General features: G+C 37.1%; 4 protein-coding genes across 9 annotated transcripts; all 4 read left to right on the forward strand.

The window, feature by feature from the left end:
* Positions 1-1,555: 1,555 nt before the first annotated feature.
* Positions 1,556-12,971, forward strand: LOC121895176 (acidic mammalian chitinase-like). 3 transcript variants are annotated; one of them, XM_042408098.1, is made up of 12 exons: positions 1,556-1,634; positions 1,777-1,835; positions 1,925-1,954; positions 2,063-2,267; positions 2,909-2,965; positions 3,115-3,280; positions 3,415-3,539; positions 3,641-3,764; positions 3,888-4,070; positions 4,174-4,290; positions 5,431-5,563; positions 5,667-5,968. In XM_042408098.1, the coding sequence occupies exons 2-12, from the start codon at positions 1,811-1,813 to the stop codon at positions 5,966-5,968; spliced, it is 1,467 nt and encodes a 488-aa protein (XP_042264032.1). In that variant the 5' UTR covers positions 1,556-1,634; positions 1,777-1,810. The 3 variants fall into 3 exon arrangements, with proteins under 3 accessions (XP_042264032.1, XP_042264033.1, XP_042264031.1); XM_042408099.1 differs by adding an exon at positions 12,454-12,971 and having other exon boundaries at positions 1,631-1,835; positions 5,667-5,796; XM_042408097.1 differs by having other exon boundaries at positions 1,631-1,835.
* LOC121895179 (acidic mammalian chitinase-like) lies at positions 6,806-22,772 on the forward strand. Of its 2 annotated transcripts, XM_042408106.1 has the most exons (10): positions 6,806-7,010; positions 7,353-7,409; positions 7,509-7,674; positions 8,227-8,351; positions 8,438-8,561; positions 8,681-8,863; positions 8,989-9,105; positions 9,208-9,340; positions 9,842-9,911; positions 22,717-22,772. In XM_042408106.1, exons 1-9 carry the CDS (start codon positions 6,874-6,876, stop codon positions 9,898-9,900), a joined length of 1,101 nt encoding a protein of 366 aa, XP_042264040.1. In that variant the 5' UTR covers positions 6,806-6,873; the 3' UTR covers positions 9,901-9,911; positions 22,717-22,772. The 2 variants fall into 2 exon arrangements, with proteins under 2 accessions (XP_042264040.1, XP_042264039.1); XM_042408105.1 differs by lacking the exon at positions 22,717-22,772 and having other exon boundaries at positions 9,842-10,376.
* On the forward strand, positions 11,637-16,777 carry LOC121895178 (acidic mammalian chitinase-like). Of its 2 annotated transcripts, none has more exons than XM_042408103.1 (12): positions 11,637-11,715; positions 12,921-12,997; positions 13,081-13,107; positions 13,212-13,416; positions 13,704-13,760; positions 13,861-14,026; positions 14,715-14,839; positions 14,928-15,051; positions 15,171-15,353; positions 15,477-15,593; positions 15,685-15,817; positions 16,236-16,777. In XM_042408103.1, exons 2-12 carry the CDS (start codon positions 12,973-12,975, stop codon positions 16,508-16,510), a joined length of 1,437 nt encoding a protein of 478 aa, XP_042264037.1. In that variant the 5' UTR covers positions 11,637-11,715; positions 12,921-12,972; the 3' UTR covers positions 16,511-16,777. The 2 variants fall into 2 exon arrangements, with proteins under 2 accessions (XP_042264037.1, XP_042264038.1); XM_042408104.1 differs by having other exon boundaries at positions 11,659-11,715; positions 12,963-12,997.
* Positions 18,037-23,238, forward strand: LOC121895177 (acidic mammalian chitinase-like). Of its 2 annotated transcripts, none has more exons than XM_042408100.1 (12): positions 18,037-18,116; positions 19,322-19,398; positions 19,482-19,508; positions 19,613-19,817; positions 20,105-20,161; positions 20,262-20,427; positions 21,116-21,240; positions 21,329-21,452; positions 21,572-21,754; positions 21,878-21,994; positions 22,086-22,218; positions 22,638-23,238. In XM_042408100.1, the coding sequence occupies exons 2-12, from the start codon at positions 19,374-19,376 to the stop codon at positions 22,910-22,912; spliced, it is 1,437 nt and encodes a 478-aa protein (XP_042264034.1). In that variant the 5' UTR covers positions 18,037-18,116; positions 19,322-19,373; the 3' UTR covers positions 22,913-23,238. The 2 variants fall into 2 exon arrangements, with proteins under 2 accessions (XP_042264034.1, XP_042264036.1); XM_042408102.1 differs by having other exon boundaries at positions 18,059-18,116; positions 19,364-19,398.
* Positions 23,239-23,651: the final 413 nt, after the last annotated feature.

A 23,651-nucleotide genomic window follows, 5' to 3' on the forward strand; every position in this document is an offset into this window, starting at 1 on the left:
AAAGTGGAAATATTTATTTCTAGCATGTTTGATGTGATTCTGAACATTGAATATTGAAAAAGATATAACCAGAGAGATAACCATTTGCAGTCTAACATAAATTTAAATCAAAGAACTGTGTGATTAATATACTTATATGTTTTATGCATCAATTCTATTAAACTCTAACCTATGTGCTGCCACACCAGTTAACTCATATGACTCATATGACCTCTTACATCATCAACCAAGGATCATACAGCTTCATAGAAAAGGACATCTTATCTAATAAGCTTCCTGGTTTATCAAGTCGTTGATATGATAGTGTCTGATATTGTTAGACTTAATAATAAAACCTCAATATGGCATTAACCGGTGCTAAGTCTTCAAAGTCAGCATGAATTTAAAACTTTTCTCATGCTTTTTTAGTTTATCATTATTGTTAACAACTTCTTTAATTTATTATCAATAACACTCTGTATTTGCGTTCTGTTGTAAAAAAAATTCTTGCAAGGAAACTAGCCGTCATTAAATTGGCAGCTTATGTGGATCCTGATAAAACAATAAAACAATAAAACAATTACGCCCAACAATATCTATTATCAGATATTGCTGGAGTTAACAGCATCTTTAGATTTCATTGTTGCATTCCTGTAATTGCAGCAATAAATTGCACAATTGTAAAGTCAACATATAGTACAAGCCTCAGAATTAATGCCAAGGGCGTCAAGATAGAGACAAGAATAAACTTAGGTTTGTTTCTTGAGGACAACAGATATGTATATCAATATTCAGAGGCTTTTTAGTGCATTTATCAACTGAAAATGAAAATTTGTGTTGAGACAATGTAAACCATATTTTAGTGCAGAAACGATTGGTTGATAAATCAATTAGTCACTCAAAATTTAATCTGCAAATATTTTTGATTTTTCAAGTAAAAATGCCACAAATGTCTTAGTTCTAGCTTCTAAAATGTGAGTGTTTTCATTGTCCTACAGTATATGATGTTAAATGCAATATCTTTGAGTTTTGGATTGTTTATCTAACAAAATAAGCAACTTGAAGACGTCACCTTGGGCTGTGAGAAATTATGATGAGCATTTCTTCACATTTGTTTGACATGTCATACACAAACCAATTGATTGATTAATTGAGAAAATAATCATCAGCTTAATAGATAATGAAAACATCTAGCCATATTGTATTTGGAGCTTTAGATGTGGAAAAAGTCCAAAAAGACCAACTTTAGCCATAGTGTTATATATGTTGTGTGTACCATTTGACCACCATGGAAACCCCTTTAATCTTTAAGTTATCTAAAATACAGTGCATCAGTTCATACATTTATCTTATTTTATCTGCATGGATTAGCTAGTTTTTCTGATCTGAGCAAATTTACAGAAAAAAGTTTAGATAACGTCACTGTACATGCTCTGATCCAGATTTGTCAAGCAATAAAAATAGATATCACCCTTAGACCTCTTCTGACAGTTTATTGCTGGCTAATGTGACCAATTTCACTCAGACAGTTGTGCTTCGCAGAGCATCCGTTACACCTCCCTCCTGGCATGCAGCCTTTGTCCTCGTCTTATCACGTCTATAAAATGGACTCCCAGTTGGATCAGAGGCACATCTAGCCGATCACCTAGTAACAGGTAAGTCATCAGCACACAGAGGTTTAAGTAGCCCACATTTTAGAGGAAAACAGGTTTTTTATCTGCAGTATAACTACCTACTGTGGTACAGCCTGAAGAACTGGATGCAGTTTACAAAAACACACAATTTTTATTATTGCAGATTATTCTTGAGGAAAAGCTTCAACTGACACAACATGGCTCGACTAACAATCCTGACTGGTAGGTTGAATTATTTCAGTTGTTTATTCAATCAAAGGCAGCGTGTCTCATGCATAAAACAATAAAAATTAAATGTCTTTTCTTTTTAGGACTGTCCCTTTTGATGTGCCTTCAAATAGGTATGCATTCATTATTTAACTTCTTTACATGTTTGTGACATTTGTTTCTGAATTTGTCATCACTTAGAATATGAAATTTATTCTAATAATTTTTTCCCTTTCCAAAAGTGTCTTCTACCAGACTGGTGTGCTACTTCACCAACTGGTCCCAGTACAGACCAGGCGCTGGCAGATATCTGCCTGACAATGTAGACCCACACCTATGTACACACCTGATATACGCCTTCTCAGTAATCAACCCCTCTAATGAGCTTGTAACCTATGAGTGGAATGATGATGTTCTCTATAAATCCTTCAATCAACTCAAGAGCAGGTGAGTTGTTCCTGCCTATAATATCAGTATCATATCTGTAGTCATGTCCATTTTTATTTCACAACAACTTCATATATATCATATAAGCAGCTGGGATGAAGTTGAATGTTTTGCTGTGACTGGTTAAGTGGAATCATTCAGTTTTCAACATCAAATAACTAAAAAACAAACAAAGTGGCCGTTAGTTCAACTTAAGCTTAAGCTTAAAACCATGTTTCTCCAAAATGTCAACTTTTCATGAACTAAGAAAAACGGCCCTGTTTTCAAGTGTTTGTAAGTTCTTTAATTCATTTAGTTTAAGCAGTGGGTGAATTCTCTTGACCCATAAATGAATACTTTATTTTGTCTTACAAAATTCAAATCAACTATGGAGATAAAAGGCAGCAAATTTTTGCTCATGTACTATACATATGCACAGTTGCCAAAATCCTTCTGTCATATAGATATCCACTTGATATGACTAACTCTGCTGAAGCATCATATAAGCTTCAGGAGAAACATTTTGAAGGACTTTTACTTGTAATGGAGTATTTTTACACTGTACTTTGCTACTTTTACCAAGTAAAGGATCTAAACACCACACTGATTAATTGTAAAATTAAAAAAAAAAATCTGCATGTCTTTGCATATGTCCTTCGCAGAAACCCCCAGCTGAAGACTCTGTTGGCTGTCGGCGGGTGGAACTTTGGAACGACACAGTGAGTCTACAAGGCTTGAACAGCATAGAGTCATTGGATTAATAATAGAGGCGGTTGGATTAATAATAATAATAATAATAATAATAATAATAAATAAGTAATGAAGAGCATCATAAACAGTGTCGATGTTGTGTGTTAAATGTCTACAGATTTACCATCATGGTTTCATCTGCTGCCAACCGCCAGAAGTTCATCCAGTCCTCAATCAGATTCTTGAGGCTGCATGGCTTTGATGGTCTTGACCTGGACTGGGAGTATCCTGGATCACGAGGAAGCCCACCAGAGGACAAGATGAGGTTCACTGTGCTTTGTCAGGTAAGTTTGGAAACGTGCACCTCCCTTGGTCAGCAGCACCGACTGATTTGAGATATACTGTAATAGTGACGTAATTTTGAAAATTCTCATATAATAAACATGATTGTCCCCGACGGTTTTTCTCTTCAATTTAGGAATTAATGGCTGCCTTTGAAAAAGAAGCCATTGATACCAGAAAGCCACGTTTGATGCTCACAGCTGCAGTGGCTGCTGGGAAAGGAAACATTGACAACGGTTATGAGATCGCTGAAGTGTCAAAGTGAGTTGATTCAAGATATTTAGTGTTAAGGTTGAAAAAACAACAAAAAAATCTTTCTTCTTTATTTTTTTGGTCACATCATGTTTGTGTCTGTCTGACAGGTTCCTAGACTTTATAAATGTCATGTCCTATGACTTCCACGGAGCATGGGAACCGTTCACCGGTCACAACAGCCCTCTGTACCGCAGCTCTTTCGATCAGGGCGAGAACATCTACTACAATGTGGTGAGTAAAATCCTCAACAAAATTCAGTTGTCATCACACTTTAGAACCTGGATAAGCTGAATATATAACATGTGCTTGTCTGAATATATGAAAATATGAAATCTTTTTTTGTTCTTCTCACAGGATTTTGCTATGAAATACTGGAGAGACCAAGGAGCCCCTCTTGACAAGCTCATGATGGGATTTGCCACGTATGGACGCACATTTCGCACATCTTCAGCAGCTATCGGTGTTGGAGCACCTGCCAGTGGACCAGCCTCAGCTGGGCCCTACACCCGTGAAGCTGGGTTTTGGTCCTACTATGAGGTCTGTGAAGGTTCAACACTGAGACACAAGTTATTACATTGCAGATTTAATTCATACCATCATGCTGATGATGTTTGAATATCATTTTCTTTATTTTCTACAGATTTGCACTTTCCTCCAAGGAGGAAGAGTCCATTGGATTGATGAGCAAATGGTGCCATATGCCACTAAAGGCAATGAGTGGGTCGGGTTTGATAACAGGCAGAGTTTTGACATCAAGGTAATAAATTAATTATTGCCTTTCACATCTATATTTATGGAGGCTATATACACAAAATAAAACCATATATCACAAGTGCTACTTGTCTGCTATCAGTACTGAACTGAGTAAAGCTGATCACAATGAAGCTGCACACTCAGCACATACAGTTTTAAATACCATAGATCGGGCAGAAGGTGGCACTCTAACTTACAACTGTATGTTTCACTTTATATATAACCTCAGGTCTGAGGTAATTTTTCAAATCCTGATTGATTATGTTAAGTTTTTTTAATGTGTGGGATTACATTTCTGACAGATACATTATCAGTTACACGTAGTGCAAATAATAGTATTTCCTAGATTACAGGAAGAGTTATAAATCCAAACCACTGGTGACCTAGCTCTTACATTCTAGTGCAACCAAACTTCACATAAATATGTGTGTTGTAATAGAAATTGTTTGAAATTTGGGTATACTCTACATCAGTGGTTCCCAACCTGTGTGACGAGACCCCCCAAAGAGGTCACCAGAAGGGATAAGAAGGAGAGAACGAAAATGTTTAATTTTTTCTCACTTTTATCAAATGTTTGCTTTTTTCTTGTGAAATACTGAACACTTCCCTAAAATCCTTCAAATTAGACTATATGAGAAAGAAAAAACACATTTTTGGTTATCCACAACCTGTGATGAGGGGTCACAAGAAGACTTTGATTCATTTTAAGGGGTCCCAGGGCAAAAAGATTGGGAACTACTGCATTCACATCACAGTATGTTGATCCTCACTGTTGTTTGCAACGTGACACATGAATTATTGTAATAATACTTAAACTATGTACATAAAGGTACTGTAGGAGGCCATATTCTGGCATCAGGCCAGTCAAGAGCATTCAGGGGCCCCACAGGTTATTCAAACTGCAATAATGTAAGTCAGGCATCATTTCACCTGTAGATGCTGATTGTAATGAAAATGTTCCACTTTTCAGATGCAAAGCTTTCCCCAAATCTGCTTGAACCCATCATCTATCTCTTCTCTTTATTTATTCATATGTTTGCACACTATGGATGCATTTAAAACAATGAGTTACATTGATCGCTTATTGACAAAACAAAAAAAAGCATTTTAAACTGGAGCACTCTCTTTAAATGATATTCCACAGGCCAAATATCTGAAAGATAACAAGTTTGGAGGAGCTTTCATCTGGGCCCTGGATCTGGATGATTTCGCTGGACAGTACTGTGGACAGGGAAACTACCCTCTCATTAGTCACCTGCGCTCTCTTCTGGATTCAGGTAAACAGCAATTAGACAACAACACTGCACCGCATGTGAAAGTTTTACAAGTAAAATCTTTCTTCCATAATATTTTTAATTTAAATGTTTCTTATCTTGCTAGATATTCCACCTCCCCCTCCTGTAACCACACATCCACCAGTCATCACCACTAACGGCCCTGGCCCAGCCAGCAGCACGACTACTACTGCTGCTGCTGATCCAATTACAACTACCACTGCCAAAACCACCACCACAACTGTTGCTTCTGGAAGTGATTTCTGTGCCGGGAAGACCGATGGCCTCTACGCAAATGAGAAAGACAGCAACTCCTTCTTTCAGTGTGTCCATGGACGCACGCACCTTCAGAAATGTCCAGTTAATCTTGTTTTCAATATTAGATGCAAGTGCTGTGACTGGCCATAAATAAATGTCTTCTTCATCAAACAAAACAGTGTGTTTCATTTTTAAAATGCTTCATTAAATGGAAATCATTTTAATTTCATAGACAATTCAGTATGATAAAGTCTAAATTCCAGTAAACTAGTGTTTTCCATTCTGTACCTGACAGATTTTGTTATTATATCAGTCTACTTTCTACTACACTATATATTAAGACATACTATGGGCTTTTATAACCCCGTCTGACCTGATATTTGGTAGAGGAGGATTCAGTTTACAGCAAGACACCGACCATAAAAATATAATGAAACTATGTCAGTTCTGTCTGAAGTTCAAAGAAGCACAAAACATCTGATGCTGAGATCATCAGATCTCAATGCCACTTAACATCTCTGGGAACATTAGAAAATTTCTGCACCTGTCCGGAAAGATTTCTTAAAACTACCGAATGTTTTCTTTGTGAGGTCAAGGATCTTTCACCAGCTGCTGTTATTTGACTTATATGAAGCAGCAGGCTCATGTCCTACGCTTTGGGTTAATGATTGTCATGGTATGTGTATATTTTAATCAGCAAGGGGAGGCTGATCAGTGCTCTATTTTTGACTCATCCAAGCACAACCACCATGAGCAAGCTAATTCTAATTGCAGGTAAGGCACAGATAAAAGCTATTATTTTTTTCTTGAAAACTATTTTTACCCAATATGGACTGACTGTATCTTTAACTTTAAAGGTCTCTGTCTCTGCTTTGGGAGTTTCGGTGAGTTCATAACTTAAATTAACCATTAATACTTGATAGATGTGTAGTTAACTTATTCTTCTTCAAAGATTAATGGAAACAAATTCTGTTCTTCCATGTTTAGTCTCATCCTCCAGACTGGTGTGTTATTTCACTAACTGGTCCCAATATAGACCTGGCAATGGGAAGTTTATGCCCTCAAATGTTGATCCCAACCTGTGTACCCACCTGATCTACGCCTTTGCTGGTATGAACGACGCAAATGAGTTGGTCTCCATCGATGAGAGTGATGATGAATTCTATAAATCTTTTAATGAACTCAAACAGAGGTAAACTCTTAATACTATTAAATAATTGTTCATTTCTTACACTGTAATGTAAATTTTATTGTATTTCATCTCTTATTCTATTTTAGCTTGTTTTTTTATTTTCTATTCACTTAGCTCTTTATTGACTGTTTTATTGTGTTTAAATGTCCTTTTATGGTGTGTTTATTTTGCAATTTATCTTGATGCTTTTAATGTTTTATGTAAAGCAACTTGAATTGCCTTGTTGCTGTAATGTGCTATATAAATAAAGGGCCTTGCATTGCCTTTACCACCCAAAAAATCAGCATTACCTCTTGTTATAAAAAAATCGTTGCTGGTAACAAAATGTGTATTTTCCCACAGGAATCCAGATCTTAAAACACTGTTGGCAATCGGAGGCTGGACATTTGGATCGGAAAAGTGAGATATTTAGCATAAAACAAAAAATAAAGATCATATACTGCGTATATACTCTATGTCTTCTTAAGAACATCTTTCTTTCCCCAAAATGCCACTCAGATTCACTGAAATGGTGTCATCACAAGTCAACAGGAACACATTCATTCAGTCTTCTATCAAACTCCTGAGAAAATACGGTTTTGATGGACTTGATCTGGACTGGGAATATCCCGCTGCAAGAGGAAGTCCTCCGGAGGACAAGCAGAGATTCACCGTCTTATGCAAGGTCAGATGCAAAATTACTGTTGTGATGTTGATCTGATATCTAAAGAATATTTCAGCCGATTTTCTATATTTTATTTATTATCTACAAATCTCATGTGCAGAGCCAAACCAACATCATCCTACTTACAAGTATTGTGTGTGTATTCAAAGTCTGATATATCATATTCTTCTGCGTTATAGACTTCCGTTGTTGCTAATGTCTGTTGACACACTCTGCTAGCTTGTCAAGCTACGTGTCACAAAGTCTTGACTTTTTACTAAACTTCTTCGGAGTCGTTTCTAAACAAACAAGTAACCACCCTCTTTGGGGACAAGGAACATGTCACACAGTGCAGTGGTGTCCCTCATTAATGTACTGTTAATAGTTTTTGGACAATAATGGAGGTCTACAGCACAGAGGAATATTATATATCAAGCTTCCAATAAACACACAATACATGTATTATCGATTCATTGTTGGTTTGGCTCTGTACATGGGATTCGTTTACAGTAAGAAAGCCTTATCTTTTAAGATGAACATGAAGTGACTTTTCTACTCTTCTATGGTGGACAGGAACTGCTAGAGGCCTATGAGGCTGAGGGAACAGCAACCGGCCGTCCCAGATTAATGATCACTGCTGCTGTGGCTGCTGCGAAAGACGTCACTGATGCTGGTTATGAAATCGCAGAGATCGCAAAGTACACCAACATTTTACTCTCCTAAATCATTCCAGTGATTAAATGTCCATGTTTGCATAAATCTGAGCTCACTTGCATTTCATCAGGCACCTGGATTTTATTAATGTGATGACGTATGACTTACATGCAACCGCGGAGAACGTCACAAGACATCACAGCCCCTTATACAAAGGATCCCATGACACTGGGGACTATGTTTACTTAAATACTGTGAGTACCGAGATTAACTGTTTACTGTATCATGGATTTAAAGACAGGGTGTCATTTTTATATAATGACAACTCTCTCTTTCTGCTTTTTTTCTGTCGATCTCTTTATTTTCATTTCAGGACTTTGCCATGAAGTATTGGCGGGACAAAGGAACACCTGTAGAAAAGTTAAATATGGGCTTTGGGACATATGGACGAACATTTCGACTGTCTACTCCGTCTAGTCAGGTTGGAGCATCAATCAATGGTCCCGCTGCTCCTGGTCCTTTTACGAGGGAGGCCGGCTTCTGGTCCTATTATGAGGTGGAATAACTACTAATTATTGAATTTAACTCTACTGAATGTTACTGATAAAAAAAAAAAAAGTTATTTTGTCATGAAGCTTTGATATATTAGGTTAAAATAAGAAATTTGACCTTTATTTTCAGATTTGCACTTTTCTTCGAGGGGCCACTGTCCATTGGATTGAGGATCAGAAAGTGCCTTATGCCACCAAGCAAAATGAGTGGGTTGGATTTGACAACAAAATCAGTTTTGAGAATAAGGTAGTCATGCATTTATAGAAAAATATCGCTCAGTAATTCTTTTGTAAAATTCCAGTTTTACTGACATACACTGGTGGACTGTTTCTATCCTTCTTCATTCAGGCTCGTTACCTAAAAGACAACGGATTTGGAGGAGCTTTCATCTGGGCTCTGGATCTTGATGACTTTAACGGACAGTTCTGTGGACAAGGAAACTATCCCCTCATCAGCTATCTCCGCTCTCTTGTGGCTTCAGGTAAACAGAAATGATATATTACTAAAGAGAGAAGTGACAGGGGCGCTGCTGGTGTCCCTCAAACCACCGGTGCTCATGGAAGGGAATAATATTCAAGAAGAGCAGAAGAATTATGACCAAAAAAATGGCATAAAATATCCAGGCCCAGGCACTCAAGGTAGGTTTGAAAAATAAAAGGCCCTTATTTCAGTGGGAACAGGTGTGGTGACTGCAACTATAATTGCTCTGTTTGATTCTTTGTGTCTCCACACCCTGAAGAAGGCGCAAGCCGACACGGGTTGGTGTGTTTTTTAATGACTCTAGCCCACTGAAATAAAGGCCTTTTATTTTTCAAACCTACCTTGAGTGCCTGGACCTGGATTTTTTATGCCATTTTTTGGGTCATAATTCTTCCGCTCTTCTTGATAATATATTACTAGTTGAAATATTTTCAGTTCCTTTACTTTTGTTAATTTTTAGTGTAAATTACAGAATACTAATGACTTACTTTTATGTTTACAGATCTTCCTCCACTTCCCTCTCCAGACACCGCTCTAAATCCATCTACAGACACAAAATAACTTCATACCACATCATCTCCCAGATCTACAATCGCTACTTCCACCAAAATCACTGACAACTTCTGTACTACAAAGATCTGTGGGGTTTATGCCAAACCTGATGCCCCAGGTTCTTTTTACAGTTGTGCCAATGGCATTACCTGGATCCAAAACTGCCCAACTAATTTAGTCTTTCGAGAAAGCTGCAAATGTTGTGGTTGGCCCTAAAGGCATTCACACCATTATACATTCCACAAGCTTTGATAACCATGGGTATTACGTGTGATCAAAAATCATTTTTCATTTATAATTTTGTGAGTGTGTTTTGTGTTCAGTTCATTTAACAACATAGATAATGTAGTGCTACTTCAGAGAAGGCAGATTTTTTTTTCAAGTTAAATTAATTACCTTATAATTTCCTGTGAATTGTTGTTCTTTTTCTAAAAGCAGCAAATTCATCTCTAAATCCTGCATTAAACATACGATGGTAATCCTTACAGAATCATTGGCCTCTGGGTTTTCTTTACATTGCACCACAACATAAAGTATACTTGACTGTATACTATTGTAATTACAATCTATAATACTGTATAACAAAAAGATACAAGTTAGACATTAAGTTTGAGTTTTATTATTATGATGTAGTATTATTTTAGATGAAAAGCACCACATGGAACTCACAAATCCCCTTGCACCACCTATAGCAAAGCTGTTAACATCTGAATATTTTATAAAATAACTTATCATTTATTCAACTTCCTTAATATCTATGAACCGGCCTATTAATATTAAGCTTTGTCAAGTATACAAATGGTTGTCAAAAGGTTAAATACACTATATTTATTGGTATAGATTAGCAATTACTATGTATTAATTGGGGGGGAAACGGGCCTTTATGAATGATTAAAGCACAGATTCATGGTATGTTACCAATTATTCATACAAGTCTCACAATACACAATGTTGCGTTTACCAGCAAAATCCCAAAATATAATCACATATCCTAATTAGACAGTCTACAAACTGACCGCTTTGACTGGTTATTTTGCTCTGCATTGCACAGCAACATGTATGCACCTTACAAACAAAGCTGGAATAATGAAATTTCCAGTGTAGCATCAAAACTGTATGACAAGTGTCAACGGCACAAAGATAAATGTTTCAGGTGGTCTACGTCCCAACCCTCACCTATGGTCACAAGCTTTGGGTAGTGACTGAAAAAATTAGATCGCGGATACAAGCACCTGAAAGGAGTTTCCTCCGGTGATTGTCTGGGTTTAGCCTTAGAGAGAGAACATTGTCTAATAGTTTCAGGTAAACACAAAGAAGAAGCACTGAGTCCAATATAGAAATTTGGTTTAACTGTATTTAACAGTGAAATACTACTCAAACTGTTTAATACTTATTTTCCATGGGTATTTTGCATCCACTCAAATTATTAATTCTGTAAACTCTTTTTAAAATGCTGCTGGTGATTGAACGTACCATTGTATTTTAAATACACTTACAGTACAGTAGGTATGCACAGGAAGACAAATGATGCCAGTGTCCATGCAACAGGTCAACACTAAAATGTTTCCAATACTTTTGTTTATCATCAAGTCACTGCAAAACTAATGACATGTGGGACATCCTTGAAAACGAGATGAGATGTCTGAAGGCGTATATTAAATTTGATAAACATTCCCATCAGCTTCAGCTGTACTTTAATAGTGTTAATTAGTAAATGTTAGCATGTTAAACTAAGATGGTAGACACGGTAAACATCAGCATGTTAGCATTGTCAGTGTTAGCATGTTAGCATTCTGACGTTATCATTTGGCTCAAACAACCACAGTAAGTACAGTCTCACAGTGCTGCTAGTGTCGCTGTAGACTCTTAATTATTACAGCCAAACTGCCAAACACAAAATGTTAAGCAAGAGAAATGCCTTCCGAGATCCGTAGGCTATCTTAACTTATGTATAATTGTTTAGTTTTGTAATTAATTGTGTATGTGTGAATTTGTGTTGTGACAAGTGGATACCCACAACTGAGTGGCCATATCAGCTACTCAAGTGTACCAATGACAAACCAGCAATGTCTGTCTTGAATAAACCATCCTGTATTATCTATTCGTATGTGTTAGTTTATATTATTTTTTGGGCCAGATATGTATTTTGTTTCTTTTTGGTGAGGGGAGGGTAGTGTCAATTCTTTTGGGAGAGCAGGGGAAGGTACTCCAGGCACTCTGGAAACACACCCCGCTACCTTAGCACAAAGCTAACACTAGCTTACTGGAGACACCAAGCGGTGCACACTTGGGCTAACAGCTACTTTAGCTAAACTGTGTTAACAGGGCAAGTATCGTAATCAAGTAACATGAAACTTACTGAAATCTGCGACAATAGTCCGACTCAGTAGATTATTTCACATTGTAAATCATAGGTCCCCTTTTCTTAACTCAAATTAATCAAATTTAAGTTTCTCTCCATATGCTGTTAAAGCCACGATAGATAACCACCAGTGATCTACCTTCAGCACCTCCACTGTGGATCCAAGAGGATGTAAACTGGATTTAAACTGGGTTCACCACCACAACTGTTGCTTCTGACTGAAGTTCAAAGAAGCACAAAATGTCTGATGCTGGATCATCAGACCTCAATGCCACTTAGCATCTCTGAGAACATTAGAATATAACGTTAATATAACACATATATACATATATAAGACAATGTCTGGGATACTCCAAGAATACTGTTGATTGAGAAACTTTGAAGAAATTGATGCCAGATTAAGTGCAAACTGAGACCGATGTAAATGACAAATATTGAGAAATTACCAGTGACACAAAGAGTTTTTGGTGACTGTATCGATTATAAAACATCACTCACCTGTTGTTTCTGCAGCTGTCCAGAAAGATTTCTTAAAATTACCAAATATGTTTTCTTTGTGAGGTCAAAGATCTTTCACCAGCTTCTGTTATTTGTATATATGAAGCAACAGCCTCATCTCCTACGCTCTGGGTTAATGATTGTCATGGTTTGTGTATATTTTCATTAGCAAGGGGAAGCTAATCAGTGCTCTGTTTTTGACTCATCCAAGCACAATCACCATGAGCAAGCTAATTCTAATTGCAGGTAAGGCACAGAGAAAAGCTTTGACTTTTTTCCTGAAATCTATTTTTACCCAATATGGACTGACTGTATCTTTAACTTTAAAGGTCTCTGTCTCTGCTTTGGGAGTTTGGGTGAGTTCATAAACTTAAATTAACCATTAATACTTGATAGATGTGCAGTTAATTTATTCTTCTTCAGAGATTAATGGAAACAAATTCTGTTCTTCCATGTTTAGTCTCATCCTCCAGACTGGTGTGTTATTTCACTAACTGGTCCCAATATAGACCTGGCAATGGGAAGTTTATGCCCTCAAATGTTGAACCCAACCTGTGTACCCACCTGATCTACGCCTTCGCTGGTATGAACGAGGCAAACGAGTTGGTCACCATAGAATGGAATGATGATCAACTCTATAAATCTTTTAATGAACTCAAACAGAGGTAAACTCTTACTACTATTAAATAATTGTTCATTTCTTACACTGTAATGTAACTTTTATTGTATTTCATCTCTTATTCTATTTTAGCTTGTTTTTATTTTCTATTCACTTAGCTCTTTATTAACTGTTTTTAATTGTATTTAAATGTCCTTTTATGGTGTGTTTATTTTGCACTTTATCTTGATGCTTTTAATGTTTTATGTAAAACACCTTTAATTGCCTTGTTGCTGTAATGTGTTATATAAATAAACCTGCCTAGCTGGTAACAAAATGTGTATTTTCCCACAGGAATCCAAATCTTAAAACACTGTTGGCAGTCGGAGGCTGGACTTTCGGAACGCGAAAGTGAGATATTTAGCATAAAACAAAAACATAAAGATCATATACTGCATATATACTCTATGTCTTCTTAAGAGCATCTTTCTTTCCCCAAAATGCCACTCAGATTCACTACAATGGTGTCATCACAAGCCAACAGGAACACATTTATTCAGTCTTCTATCAAACTCCTGAGAAAATACGGTTTTGATGGACTGGATCTGGACTGGGAATATCCCGCTTCAAGAGGAAGTCCTCTGGAGGACAAGCAGAGATTCACCGTCTTATGCAAGGTCAGATGAAAGGCTGATATGTCATATTCCTCGGTGTTGTAAAACTACTAAAAACATTTCAGTGAGCCACAATGTTGCACTGTGTGACGTGTTCCTTGTCCCCAAAGAACATGGTTACTTTAGTTTGTTTAGAAACAGCTCCAAAGACTAATAACAGTGATTATGTTTTCACTCTTTGGAAAGTATTTCCATGTAAGGAAGAGTCTGTTTACGACACTCTGCTAGCTTATCATGCGACGTGTCATGAAGTCTTGACTTTGTACGAAACTTCTTTGAGAAAGCATGAAAGAATGGTGTTTATTGTAAAGAGAATCGTGTTCTTATGCATGCACGATGGCCTCTTCCTGACACGGAAATACTTTCCACAGATTGAAAACTTGGTGCTGTTATTAGTCTTTGGAGTCATTTATAAGCAAACTAAAGTAACCACCCTCTTTGGGGACATGGAGCATGTCACACAGTGCAGTGGTGTGGCTCATTAATGTATTTTTAGTAGGTTTTGGACAACAGTGGAGGTTTACAGCACAGAGGAATGCTATATATCAAGCTTTTGATAAATACACTATACATTTAAGTATTTTCGATTCATTGTTGGTTTGGCTCTGTACGTGGGATTCGTTTACAGTAAGAAAGCCTTATTTTTTAAGATGTAATATGGAATGATTTTCTACTCTTCTATGGTGGACAGGAACTGCTAGAGGCCTATGAGGCTGAGGGAACAGCAACCAGCCGTCCCAGATTAATGATCTCTGCTGCTGTGTCTGCTGGGAAAGGAACCATTGATGCTGGTTATGAAATCGCAGAGATGGCAAAGTACACCAACATTTAACCCTCACAAATCATTCCAGTGATAAGCTGTCTCCAGGTTTGCATAAACCTGATCTCACTTGCATTTCATCAGGTACCTGGATTTTATTAATGTGATGACGTATGACTTTCATGGCACTTGGGAGACTGTCACAGGACATCACAGCCCCTTATACAAAGGATCCCATGACACCGGTGACAATATTTACTTAAATACTGTGAGTACAGAGATTAACTGTTTACTGTATCATGAATTTAAAGACAGGGTGTCATTTTTATATAATGCCAACTCTCTCTTTCTGTTTTTTTTCTGTCAATCTCTTTATTTTCATTTCAGGACTTTGCCATGAAGTATTGGCGGGACAAAGGAACACCTGTAGAAAAGTTAAATATGGGCTTTGCAACATATGGACGAACATTTCGACTGTCTACTCAGTCCAGTCAGGTTGGAGCACCAACCAGTGGTCCCGCTGCTCCTGGTCCTTTTACGAGGGAGGGTGGCTTCTGGTCCTATTATGAGGTGAAATTTGCAACTAATTATTGAATTTAACTCGACTGTATGTTACTGATAAAAATACAACTTATTTTATCATGAAGCTTTGATATATTGGGTTAAAATGAGAAATTTGACCTTTATTTTCAGATTTGCACTTTTCTTCAAGGGGCCACTGTCCATTGGATTGAGGATCAGAAAGTGCCTTATGCCACCAAGCAAAATGAGTGGGTTGGATTTGACAACAAAATCAGTTTTGAGAATAAGGTAGTCGTGCATTTATAGAAAAATATCGCTCAGTAATTCTTTTGTAAAATAGACATACACTGGTGGACTGTTTCTATCCTTCTTCATTCAGGCTCGTTACCTAAAAGACAACGGATTTGGAGGAGCTTTCATCTGGGCTCTGGATCTTGATGACTTTAACGGACAGTTCTGTGGACAAGGAAACTACCCCCTCATCAGCTATCTCCGCTCTCTTGTGGCTTCAGGTAAGCAGAAATTATATATTACTAAAGAGAGAAGTGACAGGGGCGCTGCTGGTGTCCCTCAAACCACCGGTGCTCATGGAAGGGAATAATATTCAAGAAGAGCAGAAGAATTATGACCAAAAAAATTGCAAAATTGATTGCAACTATAATTACTGTTTGTTTCTCTGTTCACACCCTGAAGAAGGCGCAAGCTGACACGCGTTGGTGTGTTTTTTAATGACTCTAGCCCACTGAAATAAAGGCCTTTTATTTTTCAAACCTACCTTGAGTGCCTGGACCTGGATTTTTTATGCCATTTTGTTGGTCATAATTCTTCTGCTCTTCTTGATTATATATTACTAGTTGAAATATTTTCAATTCCTTTTGTTAATTTTTAGTGTAATTACAGAATACTAATGACTTACTTTTATGTTTACAGATCTTCCTCCACTTCCCTCTCCAGACACCACTCAAAATCCAATTACTCCATCTACAGACACAAGACAACTTCATACCACATCATCTCCCATATCTACAATCGCTACTTCCACCAAAATCACTGACAACTTCTGTGCTACAAAGATCGGTGGGGTTTATGCCAAACCTGATGCCCCAGGTTCTTTTTACAGTTGTGCCAATGGCGTAACCTGGATCCAAAACTGCCCAGCTAATTTAGTCTTTCGAGAAAGCTGCAAATGTTGTGGTTGGCCCTAAAGGCATTCACACCATTATACATTCCACAAGCTTTGATAACCATGGGTATTACGTGTGATCAAAAATCATTTTTGATTTATAATTTCATGTGTGCTTTGTGTTCAGTTCATTTAACAACATAGATAATGTAGTGCTACTTCAGAGAAGGCAGATTTTTTTTTCAAGTTAAAGTAATTACCTTATAATTTCCTGTGAATTATTGTTCTTTTTCTAAAAGCAGCAAATTCATCTCTAAATCCTACATTAAACATACGATGGTAATCCTTACAGAATCATTGGCCTCTGGGTTTTCTTTACATTGCACCACAACATAAAGTATACTTGACTGTATACTATTGTAATTACAATCTATAATACTGTATAACAAAAAGATACAAGTTAGACATTAAGTTTGAGTTTTATTATTATGATGTAGTATTATTTTAGATGAAAAGCACCACATGGAACTCACAAATCCCCTTGCACCACCTATAGCAAAGCTGTTAACATCTGAATATTTTATAAAATAACTTATCATTTATTCAACTTCCTTAATATCTATGAACCGGCCTATTAATATTAAGCTTTGTCAAGTATACAAATGGTTGTCAAAAGGTTCAATACACTATATTTATTGGTATAGATTAGCAATTACTATGTATTAATTGGGGGGGAAACAGGCCTTTATGAATGATTAAAGCACAGATTCATGGTATGTTACCAATTATTCATACAAATCTCACAATACACAATGTTGCGTTTACCAGCAAAATCCCAAAATATAATCACATATCCTAATTAGACAGTCTACGAACTGACAGCTTTGACTGGTAATTTTGCTCTGCATTGCACAGCAACATGTATGCACCTTACAAACAAAGCTGGAATAATGAAATTTCCAGTGTAGCATCAAAACTGTATGACAAGTGTCAACGGCACAAAGATAAATGTTTCAGGTGGTCTACGTCCCAACCCTCACCTATGGTCACAAGCTTTGGGTAGTGACTGAAAAAATTAGATCGCGGATACAAGCACATGAAAGGAGTTTCCTCCGGTGATTGTCTGGGTTTAGCCTTAGAGAGAGAACATTGTCTAATAGTTTCAGGTAAACACAAAGAAGAAGCACTGAGTCCAATATAGAAATTTGGTTTAACTGTATTTAACAGTGAAATACTACTCAAACTGTTTAATACTTATTTTCCATGGGTATTTTGCATCCACTCAAATTACTAATTCTGTAAACTCTTTTTAAAATGCTGCTGGTGATTGAACGTACCATTGTAATTTAAATACACTTACAGTACAGTAGGTATGCACAGGAAGACAAATGATGCCAGTGTCCATGCAACAGGTCAACACTAAAATGTTTCCAATACTTTTGTTTATCATCAAGTCACTGCAAAACTAATGACATGTGGGACATCCTTGAAAACGAGATGAGATGTCTGAAGGCGTATATTAAATTTGATAAACATTCCCATCAGCTTCAGCTGTACTTTAATAGTGTTAATTAGTAAATGTTAGCATGTTAAACTAAGATGGTAGACACGGTAAACATCAGCATGTTAGCATTGTCAGTGTTAGCATGTTAGCATTCTGACGTTATCATTTGGCTCAAACAACCACAGTAAGTACAGTCTCACAGTGCTGCTAGTGTCGCTGTAGACTCTTAATTATTACAGCCAAACTGCCAAACACAAAATGTTAAGCAAGAGAAATGCCTTCCGAGATCCGTAGGCTATCTAAACTTATGTATAATTGTTTAGTTTTGTAATTAATTGTGTATGTGTGAATTTGTGTTGTGACAAGTGGATACCCACAACTGAGTGGCCATATCAGCTACTCAAGTGTACCAATGACAAACCAGCAATGTCTGTCTTGAATAAACCATCCTGTATTATCTATTCGTATGTGTTAGTTTATATTATTTTTTGGGCCAGATATGTATTTTGTTTCTTTTTGGTGAGGGGAGGGTAGTGTCAATTCTTTTGGGAGAGCAGGGGAAGGTACTCCAGGCACTCTGGAAACACACCCCGCTACCTTAGCACAAAGCTAACATTAGCTTACTGGAGACACCAAGCGGTGCACACTTGGGCTAACAGCTACTTTAGCTAAACTGTGTTAACAGGGCAAGTATCGTAATCAAGTAACATGAAACTTACTGAAATCTGCGACAATAGTCCGACTCAGTAGATTATTTCACATTGTAAATCATAGGTCCCCTTTTCTTAACTCAAATTAATCAAATTTAAGTTTCTCTCCATATGCTGTTAAAGCCACGATAGATAACCACCAGTGATCTACCTTCAGCACCTCCACTGTGGATCCAAGAGGATGTAAACTGGATTTAAACTGGGTTCACCACCACAACTGTTACTTCTGACTGAAGTTCAAAGAAGCACAAAATGTCTGATGCTGGATCATCAGACCTCAATGCCACTTAGCATCTCTGAGAACATTAGAATATAACGTTAATATAACACATATATACATATATAAGACAATGTCTGGGATACTCCAAGAATACTGTTGATTGAGAAACTTTGAAGAAATTGATGCCAGATTAAGTGCAAACTGAGACCGATGTAAATGACAAATATTGAGAAATTACCAGTGACACAAAGAGTTTTTGGTGACTGTATCGATTATAAAACATCACTCACCTGTTGTTTCTGCAGCTGTCCAGAAAGATTTCTTAAAATTACCAAATATGTTTTCTTTGTGAGGTCAAAGATCTTTCACCAGCTTCTGTTATTTGTATATATGAAGCAACAGCCTCATCTCCTACGCTCTGGGTTAATGATTGTCATGGTTTGTGTATATTTTCATTAGCAAGGGGAAGCTAATCAGTGCTCTGTTTTTGACTCATCCAAGCACAATCACCATGAGCAAGCTAATTCTAATTGCAGGTAAGGCACAGAGAAAAGCTTTGACTTTTTTCCTGAAATCTATTTTTACCCAATATGGACTGACTGTATCTTTAACTTTAAAGGTCTCTGTCTCTGCTTTGGGAGTTTGGGTGAGTTCATAAACTTAAATTAACCATTAATACTTGATAGATGTGCAGTTAATTTATTCTTCTTCAGAGATTAATGGAAACAAATTCTGTTCTTCCATGTTTAGTCTCATCCTCCAGACTGGTGTGTTATTTCACTAACTGGTCCCAATATAGACCTGGCAATGGGAAGTTTATGCCCTCAAATGTTGAACCCAACCTGTGTACCCACCTGATCTACGCCTTCGCTGGTATGAACGAGGCAAACGAGTTGGTCACCATAGAATGGAATGATGATCAACTCTATAAATCTTTTAATGAACTCAAACAGAGGTAAACTCTTACTACTATTAAATAATTGTTCATTTCTTACACTGTAATGTAACTTTTATTGTATTTCATCTCTTATTCTATTTTAGCTTGTTTTTATTTTCTATTCACTTAGCTCTTTATTAACTGTTTTTAATTGTATTTAAATGTCCTTTTATGGTGTGTTTATTTTGCACTTTATCTTGATGCTTTTAATGTTTTATGTAAAACACCTTTAATTGCCTTGTTGCTGTAATGTGTTATATAAATAAACCTGCCTAGCTGGTAACAAAATGTGTATTTTCCCACAGGAATCCAAATCTTAAAACACTGTTGGCAGTCGGAGGCTGGACTTTCGGAACGCGAAAGTGAGATATTTAGCATAAAACAAAAACATAAAGATCATATACTGCATATATACTCTATGTCTTCTTAAGAGCATCTTTCTTTCCCCAAAATGCCACTCAGATTCACTACAATGGTGTCATCACAAGCCAACAGGAACACATTTATTCAGTCTTCTATCAAACTCCTGAGAAAATACGGTTTTGATGGACTGGATCTGGACTGGGAATATCCCGCTTCAAGAGGAAGTCCTCTGGAGGACAAGCAGAGATTCACCGTCTTATGCAAGGTCAGATGAAAGGCTGATATGTCATATTCCTCGGTGTTGTAAAACTACTAAAAACATTTCAGTGAGCCACAATGTTGCACTGTGTGACGTGTTCCTTGTCCCCAAAGAACATGGTTACTTTAGTTTGTTTAGAAACAGCTCCAAAGACTAATAACAGTGATTATGTTTTCACTCTTTGGAAAGTATTTCCATGTAAGGAAGAGTCTGTTTACGACACTCTGCTAGCTTATCATGCGACGTGTCATGAAGTCTTGACTTTGTACGAAACTTCTTTGAGAAAGCATGAAAGAATGGTGTTTATTGTAAAGAGAATCGTGTTCTTATGCATGCACGATGGCCTCTTCCTGACACGGAAATACTTTCCACAGATTGAAAACTTGGTGCTGTTATTAGTCTTTGGAGTCATTTATAAGCAAACTAAAGTAACCACCCTCTTTGGGGACATGGAGCATGTCACACAGTGCAGTGGTGTGGCTCATTAATGTATTTTTAGTAGGTTTTGGACAACAGTGGAGGTTTACAGCACAGAGGAATGCTATATATCAAGCTTTTGATAAATACACTATACATTTAAGTATTTTCAATTCATTGTTGGTTTGGCTCTGTACGTGGGATTCGTTTACAGTAAGAAAGCCTTATTTTTTAAGATGTAATATGGAATGATTTTCTACTCTTCTATGGTGGACAGGAACTGCTAGAGGCCTATGAGGCTGAGGGAACAGCAACCAGCCGTCCCAGATTAATGATCTCTGCTGCTGTGTCTGCTGGGAAAGGAACCATTGATGCTGGTTATGAAATCGCAGAGATGGCAAAGTACACCAACATTTAACCCTCACAAATCATTCCAGTGATAAGCTGTCTCCAGGTTTGCATAAACCTGATCTCACTTGCATTTCATCAGGTACCTGGATTTTATTAATGTGATGACGTATGACTTTCATGGCACTTGGGAGACTGTCACAGGACATCACAGCCCCTTATACAAAGGATCCCATGACACCGGTGACAATATTTACTTAAATACTGTGAGTACAGAGATTAACTGTTTACTGTATCATGAATTTAAAGACAGGGTGTCATTTTTATATAATGCCAACTCTCTCTTTCTGTTTTTTTTCTGTCAATCTCTTTATTTTCATTTCAGGACTTTGCCATGAAGTATTGGCGGGACAAAGGAACACCTGTAGAAAAGTTAAATATGGGCTTTGCAACATATGGACGAACATTTCGACTGTCTACTCAGTCCAGTCAGGTTGGAGCACCAACCAGTGGTCCCGCTGCTCCTGGTCCTTTTACGAGGGAGGGTGGCTTCTGGTCCTATTATGAGGTGAAATTTGCAACTAATTATTGAATTTAACTCGACTGTATGTTACTGATAAAAATACAACTTATTTTATCATGAAGCTTTGATATATTGGGTTAAAATGAGAAATTTGACCTTTATTTTCAGATTTGCACTTTTCTTCAAGGGGCCACTGTCCATTGGATTGAGGATCAGAAAGTGCCTTATGCCACCAAGCAAAATGAGTGGGTTGGATTTGACAACAAAATCAGTTTTGAGAATAAGGTAGTCGTGCATTTATAGAAAAATATCGTTCAGTAATTCTTTTGTAAAATAGACATACACTGGTGGACTGTTTCTATCCTTCTTCATTCAGGCTCGTTACCTAAAAGACAACGGATTTGGAGGAGCTTTCATCTGGGCTCTGGATCTTGATGACTTTAACGGACAGTTCTGTGGACAAGGAAACTACCCCCTCATCAGCTATCTCCGCTCTCTTGTGGCTTCAGGTAAGCAGAAATTATATATTACTAAAGAGAGAAGTGACAGGGGCGCTGCTGGTGTCCCTCAAACCACCGGTGCTCATGGAAGGGAATAATATTCAAGAAGAGCAGAAGAATTATGACCAAAAAAATTGCAAAATTGATTGCAACTATAATTACTGTTTGTTTCTCTGTTCACACCCTGAAGAAGGCGCAAGCTGACACGCGTTGGTGTGTTTTTTAATGACTCTAGCCCACTGAAATAAAGGCCTTTTATTTTTCAAACCTACCTTGAGTGCCTGGACCTGGATTTTTTATGCCATTTTTTGGGTCATAATTCTTCTGCTCTTCTTGATTATATATTACTAGTTGAAATATTTTCAATTACTTTTGTTAATTTTTAGTGTAAATTACAGATTACTAATGACTTACTTTTATGTTTACAGATCTTCCTCCACTTCCCTCTCCAGACACCACTCAAAATCCAATTACTCCATCTACAGACACAAGACAACTTCATACCACATCATCTCCCAGATCTACAATCGCTACTTCCACCAAAATCACTGACAACTTCTGTGCTACAAAGATCGGTGGGGTTTATGCCAAACCTGATGCCCCAGGTTCTTTTTACAGTTGTGCCAATGGCGTAACCTGGATCCAAAACTGCCCAGCTAATTTAGTCTTTCGAGAAAGCTGCAAATGTTGTGGTTGGCCCTAAAGGCATTCACACCATTATACATTCCACAAGCTTTGATAACCATGGGTATTACGTGTGATCAAAAATCATTTTTGATTTATAATTTCGTGTGTGTTTTGTGTTCAGGTCATTTAAGAACATAGATAATGTAGTGCTACTTCAGAGAAGGCAGATTTTTTTTCCAAGTTAAATTAATTACCTTATAATTTCCTGTGGATTGTTGTTCTTTTTCTAAACGCAGCAAATTCATCTATAAATCCTGCATTAAAGATACATTAAGACCTGATGATCTCATACATGGTTGAACAACACTGTGCCCTACATTAAAACACCATACTAAGTTTGAGTTTTATTATTATCATTTAGTATTATTTTTAGACACAAAGCACTGCATGGAACTGTCTGGTAACTCTATCACAAACTCACAAATCCCCTTGCACCACCTATAGCAAAGCGGTTAACATCTGAATATTTTATAAAATAACTTATCATTTATTCAACTTCCTTAATATCTATGAACCCGCCTATTAATATTAAGCTTTGTCAAGCACACAAATGGTTGTCAAAAGGTTCAATACACTATATTTATTCGTATACATTAGCAATTACTATGTATTAATTGGGGGGGGGGACGGGCCTTTATGAATGATTAAAGCACAGATTTTGGTGTGTTACCAATTATTCATACAAGTCTCACAATACATAATGTTGCGTTTACCAGCAAAATCCCAAAATATAATCATATATCCTAATTAGACAG

Source organism: Thunnus maccoyii, chromosome 4 (genome assembly GCF_910596095.1).
Source record: "Thunnus maccoyii chromosome 4, fThuMac1.1, whole genome shotgun sequence".
Classification (NCBI taxonomy): Eukaryota; Metazoa; Chordata; class Actinopteri; order Scombriformes; family Scombridae; genus Thunnus; species Thunnus maccoyii.